We start from the raw sequence: 7115 nt of genomic DNA, 5'->3' as shown, positions 1-7115 counted from the left end.
TTCAGCATTTAATTTCAGTTTTATCCAACAACATCTAACTGTTGTTTTGTAACAGATAAAAATAACCTACTAAATTGTTAAGAGAAAAAAAACATATGTAATATTGCTCCTAATATAAACTATATCCATCTAAGAAAAGCACATTATTGTTATAATAATTTTCTACATATACATAATTAGAAAACTAGTTGAAAGATTTGTTTTGGTTAATATACCTTAATTAATTGCTTTAAGTAGACTAAAACAGAAAGCAATAACAACAATCTAACATAAGAAGATTATGAGAAATGCTCCAAATAGTTATTTACAAAATCCTAAATGATAACAATGTCTAAATAGTAATATTAATAATAAAAACACTAAGCTCTTGAATTAATTAGTCCATGAAACCACCACATAACATTATATTATATGTATATACTTAAAACATAAGATTATATGGAGGTTAAGAAAGAAAGAAAGAAAAACAAATTAAAAAGTTGGGATCTTTTTTCTATCTGAAAGCCTCAAATCCTTTCTCTTTCCTCACGCCATTCTTCAACCCACCTGTACAATTTCATCATTACTTATTCTATCTTTAATAAAAACATCTAACAACTCTATTTATTTATATTAACAAAGGAAAATGCAGATGGATGAAGAACATGTCATGTGTTTCCGAAGAAATTTGCGAAAAAGACAAAAGAAAAAGCAAATCAGTTTCTGAATAAATACACATTGAATTGAATGCTTTGTCAGGTTATATAACAAAACGTTTAAAATCAAAAGCGGTTTCATTAATTAATATAATATAAATTCATGTGAAACTGCTGCACAAACAATATCTATTCAATTACCCACAAAAAAACAAAATCAAAGCCAGAAAACAAACATACCTTGAGATTTGCAATCGGGAGGTTCTTCAAAAAGAGATAGAGAAAGTTGTTTATGAGCGACGCCAATGTCAAAAAGAATAAGGCCAGAATTAGGATCATCGACGATTATATCTTTGACAGGCAGCCATAGAAACAGTTCTTCTTGCGTTAATCCAACGACGCCGCTTAGGTTACGATAGGTGAGATTAGCTCTTAGCACACTTTCAAAAAACACCCTATTTTCATACTTTGTCAAGCAAGGACCCTCCAGAAACACCTCCAGATACCCATTTTCTTCAAACCTGTATGATTTCACCTCTTTCGGGACAAGTCCAGCTGGTAATCCTTTCGAGATTAGTAAATCGTGGATTGGAGAAGATGAACATAGTGACAAGGTTGTAATTATTAGTACCAATAAAGAAGTTAACATTGTGAATTTTGATTTTGGTAGAGAGAAAGAAAGAGGGGTTTAAGAGGAGAGGAAGGAGATGGTTTTTTAGTTTTGTTTTGTTTGGAAAGTGGAAAGACTGTTTTAAGAAAGAAAGGAAGGGAATATGTGGGATTACTTAATTGCCATTAGTTGGTTGTTGGTGGATGGGACCAAATGCTTATATATATATTTATTTGGTTTTTAGGTATTTATTTGTTGTGTAATGTATCACCTAATTAATAATGATCCTTTATTAATTAGATAGGTTTGTTTGTTTGTTAATTATGACAATTATATTGTTTGTTTGTTAATTATGTTAAACATGTATTATTAAGAAGACTCATGTCTATGATTTGGATTGTTTATTAATAAAGGTCCAAGTAGTACATATGATATACTACCTCCTTAAGCAATGAACATTCGAATTAATTTATATATTGCATCATATTCTTCAGAGCAACATCAACATTGGCGTACACTACCCAATTATAACATCTTCAATTTTTTATTTTTCTTTCATATATTTTGTGTTCTTTTGTGTTTGAAATTTAAATATATGTTTATTTAGAAAAAAAAAATATGTTTTTTAATGGGATGGAAGAACTTTACAAAGTTTTACACCAAAAGATTAGAAATGATTAGTTTTATAAACTTTTTATCCATAATGAATAATGTGATGTTTGATAAAATGTAAAATTAAACGATAGAAAAATAAGAATTAAATTTCGAGTGTTGAAAGTATTAAATGTAACTATTTAATAAATACAAAAGGTAAATATGAAATTTAAAAATATTAGTTGATGATGTTTCAACTTAGAATTTAAATTAGAAATTTTACCTTATCATAATAACTATTTTTTTTACTTAAACAATCTAATTTAAGTGTGTTATTAAAAAAATAAAAATTAATAATCACTATTAATTTTAACTGTTGAAAATTAATATTAAAGAGGTTAAACATGAGATAACAAACATATAAAGATGTATATAATATATGATGAGGGTATCAAGTCGACAAGAATGTGTGGAAACGAATGGTGGGAGGAGCCAACCTAAAGGGACGTCACATGTAAAAAACAAATATGGACTTTAAAGTCACAAGCCTTATTTTCAAAATAAAGCCCACAAGTCGTGTAGAAAACTCACACTTCGTGTGGACTTTAAAAAGGTCACTCTTTAATTTCAGAATAGAGCCTACACGATGTGTAGACTTTCTACACTGCGTGTGAACTTTTTAAAAAAGATCATACAAATCAGCCATTTTCCTTTCTCAAACTTTCTCCTAATTACAAGTTTCTTGCCTCTTATTTACAACTCATGCCATCGACTTATTTACAAGCTTACCACCATTTATCCTTGCCTCATTTTACCCATTTAAGCTTTATTTAATTAGTTATTTGACAACATCCGAATTTATTCCTTCTAAAAGGAGGAATAATGATAATTAAATAAAAATAATGGTAAACCGTTATTCCATCTAGAGGAATGATTAATGAAATTAATACATGATTAATGATGATTAATACAGGATTAATATAAAATTAATAATGATTAATGCAGGGTTAATGATAGTGCATTATGTCACGTCACGTGGATCATAACGGGATACTCCATACAGGCGAGATACAAATAAATTGTTTCTTTCATTCCTAGTTTCGGCTTAGCATCCACTACAAAATGATTTTTCGAGTGTTGAATGAGAGGGATCCGCCATCACATCTCATCTCGACGTGCATTCGCCATCGTATCTCATCTTGACAGTTTCAGAGGAGATCAAAGGTTGCCTTTGTCAAACTCCCTTAAACGGGAATGAATGTACTTAAAGGCACTATGTCATTTTCCCTTTCACATTACACAAGATACATGACATATATTTGTTTTCTTATTTTTCGTGACAGTATATTAAAAGTATGTCATCTGAAAACGTAAATGTAAACCAGCTCAATTCACATGTGGCCTTCCGATGACACAATTCTGTCATCCAAAGAAAACGCGCGTTTTAGTTAAAATTTACTTACTCACCAGATGACACTTGTGATAAATGATTGTCATTGTATACGGAAAACGAAAAAAAAGGGCAAATGAAATTTTACTTACGAGACCAACTAAAACAGATACCAAATTTAGGCGTTCAATACGGTTGATTAAAATTTCACAGCTCATATATAAACCCCTCTCTCATCCCCAAATCCCATTTTAGGTTTCACCCTCTTTGGCTAAGGCTTCATCTCTCTCATCCCTCTCTATCTATAGTTGCTTTCTACATGCAAATCACTAGGACTGAGATCGAAACACAGTAATGGTAAGCCACATTTTCTTCGTTCATGGTTGTATTAGAGTTTCATTGTTCCTTACTCTATCTTTTCCTCATCCCATTTACTCTTGTGTATGCAGATTTCAGTAGCTCTAATAAGGTTCTATTAATTTTCAGACCTATCGTTGAACATGTTAGATCTCTCGCTTAGATACACTGATTTTACTGTATTCATTATTAGATTCACTAATAAAAAGCTTGGGTCTTTATCTAAAGATATGCAACATGATTACCTGTATTAGCCAAAGCGGGGGTGTAGGTGGATGGTTGTTCTACATCATAAGTCATAGATAGTTGTAGAAATCGAGCATACTCGTTTGCAGAAATGGTGATAAAGGAGGGGTTTGGGACAATGCCACCTTGAGTTGCCATATTTGTAGATCTCTTGGTAATATTCTGTCCCGAGTACCGGAGCTGGATGGATGGAGTGGAATACTGGAGGGCATGGAGCCAACATTGAAGATCAGATTGATTACTAAGTAGATTTGTAATCAGTAATCATTTTGTTCTTCAAGAATGGCTCTATGCCCATCCACTAGTCCACACCATCCAACTCAGTGTTTCTTTGGCATCCAAATCTCATTTCTATTCGCATATCACGCCCCCCTTGCATGCTTATGATGTGCAAATGGTAACCAAGGATATCTGGATGATGGACAACCATCAGAGTTAAATGGCGTCGAATACTGGAGCGGCATGGAGCCAACATTGAAGATCAGATTGATTACCAAGTAGATTTGTAATCAGTAATCATTCTGTTCTTCAAGATTGGATCTATGCCCATCCAGTAGTCCACACCATCCAACTCAATGGTTGTCCAGCATCCAAATCTCCTTGCTATTTGCACATCACGCCCCCTTTGTACGCTATTCGCACGTCACATCATAATGCCCCCCTTGCTTGCTATTTGCAGACCATCATTCCCCTGCATGCTCTTCAGTCCATCTCCTAGCAATTGCTACATAACCTGCCATGTTGCTGATGTATCATTCAGCAATTCGCTCTCAGCCAGGAAATGGCCCCTCAATGAAGGGGTCTATTAGCAGTCCATAAATATTCCACAGCAGCTATAAAATGCATAGATAAATTAAATTAGACCCCAAAGATGAATAGATAAACTAGACCCCAAATGCATAGATTTATAACATCATCTTACCGTGGCAATACTATGGGAAGGGCGATCAAGTAGCTGGGGCATAGATACATACCCCAAGGGACCGATATTAGGATGATAAATTTTGGTCTTGAATATGACCTGCGAACAATAGTAATGTCATGAGTGTATTTGCATATATATGAACTGATTTCTGCGTGTTAATAAGTTCATGCATGTTCTTACAACTGGAGGTGTGGAGGGGAAATCGATAGGGAAGACCATATGGACTATGAATGCACCTCCTTCACAAGGGGTGTTTGGAGGGCCCTTCATCACGGCAGTCCATTGCCGATGGTCAGGACCTGTATATATATTGACAAGCCACCTGGGTGCCTCAGACCGGAGTAGGGAAATCTACAACTCAACACAACGATAGAGGTTCCTTATACGTTTATCCATGCTCGATATAACTAGAGTAAGTATAGTGTTGGGTTGTGGACTCTTGAGAATTGTTAAACGCTTCATATTTATAATGTGGGTGGGTAAGTGAAGGGTCTCAGAATGGAGAAAGGTAAAATGAGATTAATTAGGTCTATCTGTATACGGTACGTAATTAATGAGCATCAATTGGTTTTGCAGATATCAAGACTTCGGGGATCCTAGGCAATGATGACTTAGATATGCATGCAGATCAAGTTGGAATTGGCTTCCAATCAACACCACCACGCCTCTTGAAAGATTGACGTATTGACAGATTTGGAGATGTACATTGCTTATTATGTTTACCTTATTACATTCAGAAATTTGTCTAGTTCAAATATAGACAGATTATGAGCATTGGTCTTCAATAATATTAAAATCATTGATATATAGAAATTCTTGTTCATTTGATTATTGTTCATTACCAGATTCATTCGAAGAAGAAGGCAAAGAGTGACATTTACGGTTAAAAAAACATCATCTAAACAACAATAAAAAAGACATTAAAATAAAACAATCTGTCATCCAAAATAAATCTATTGACATGATTGATTAAGACATATGACATCTGATACAAGTTACTACGACATAAATTATTATAAAAACTGTCACCGTGAATACCAATATGCCAATTTTCCATATAGCTACTTGGCATTTTTAATTATTAGTATGTCATATGATGACATTAAAGGTGACGTTAATAATAAAAAAGATGCATCGTAACAAGATTCATATGACAGTACACAACTAGGCTGGTGTCATGTATAACATCTTCAAATGACAGAACCTAACCGTCGTCTGAAAGTGCAATAGACGGCAGCGAGCCCTGTGACAGATTTATATCTCGCGGGACGACGGTTTTTAACCGTCGTCTGAAGGGGGTTTTGGCGTAGTGCACCATGCTTTCTACTCTCCTTAACTATTAATGAGGATAACTGAAAACCACAGGTTGAACGTTCTAGTTTCATCCGGCTAAAATAAGAAATAACGCCATCCATGTGAGTTTCCTATTTGGTGTATGCCAAGCTGCAAATAATTGAAGAAATCATCGGCTCTCCGAATCATTGATTAGGCACTCTTAGAATAAACCCCTAAAAAACTTTGGCAGTCTAAGGAGGTGACATCTAATAACATGCAAATAAAGGAACATGCCACGTGGACCAACCCAAACGTCCGGATCAAAGGTAATGATAGTTAACCGCCTTTGGGACATAGACAAATAGAGAAGGCACACCATCTCATCAAGACTGAATATAGTTGGTAACACCAAATCTCGATGGTCCCATTAGAGGATATACTTTCCTCTATGTCTTTACACGTGTCAAACTATCTGAAACTGCCGGTTAATATCTTATAAATAGATTCAAGATTACTGCGCAACTAAGGTATTTCAATACTAAATCCTAAAATTCTTTTAATCATCATTTTCTCATTCTCAAACTACAGTAACTTAAGTATACGGATTTGCATCTCTTCTCTAATTCATTTTCTATCTTATTCCATGACTTTATAGTCTCAATTTACATGTACGGAGTTCCTCAAGATTCCTACATGAATGAATATATCCAATGCAATTCTATTACTTATGCCTCCAAAAAATCATATATATATATATATATTTCCAATATGGCAATATAACTTTCGAGTCAGAAATAATAAAACAAGTTTTAATAATGTAAAACTTTGTAATTTAATTGTATATAAATATGTAATTTAAATGAAAAAGAAACATGATAAACCCTGTGTCTCATGGTCTCTATTAAATATAATAATAAGCAATGTTTAATAGAAATAAATTGATAGAAAATAGAGAAAGAAGTAGGAGTATGATGAGAAAATGGCTGCAAATTGGGTTTTCCATTACCACAAGCAAAGTTTTCAATTATTCCTCCAAGAAATTGGGTCCCTCCTCTTATAATAATAAACCCTAAGAAAAAGGAG

General features: G+C 33.6%; 1 protein-coding gene across 1 annotated transcript; it reads right to left on the bottom strand.

Annotated features, from left to right (window-relative positions):
• Positions 1-272: 272 nt before the first annotated feature.
• Positions 273-1438, bottom strand: LOC136220698 (uncharacterized). The gene is made up of 2 exons (XM_066008490.1): positions 876-1438; positions 273-546 (listed from the first exon to the last, which is right to left on the bottom strand). Exons 1-2 carry the CDS (start codon positions 1282-1284, stop codon positions 494-496), a joined length of 462 nt encoding a protein of 153 aa, XP_065864562.1. The 5' UTR covers positions 1285-1438; the 3' UTR covers positions 273-493.
• Positions 1439-7115: the final 5677 nt, after the last annotated feature.

This window comes from Euphorbia lathyris, chromosome 2, assembly GCF_963576675.1.
Source record: "Euphorbia lathyris chromosome 2, ddEupLath1.1, whole genome shotgun sequence".
Taxonomy (NCBI): domain Eukaryota; kingdom Viridiplantae; phylum Streptophyta; class Magnoliopsida; order Malpighiales; family Euphorbiaceae; genus Euphorbia; species Euphorbia lathyris.
Note: the sequence above shows the minus strand (reverse complement) of the source record. Positions and strands in the feature narration are given on the sequence as shown.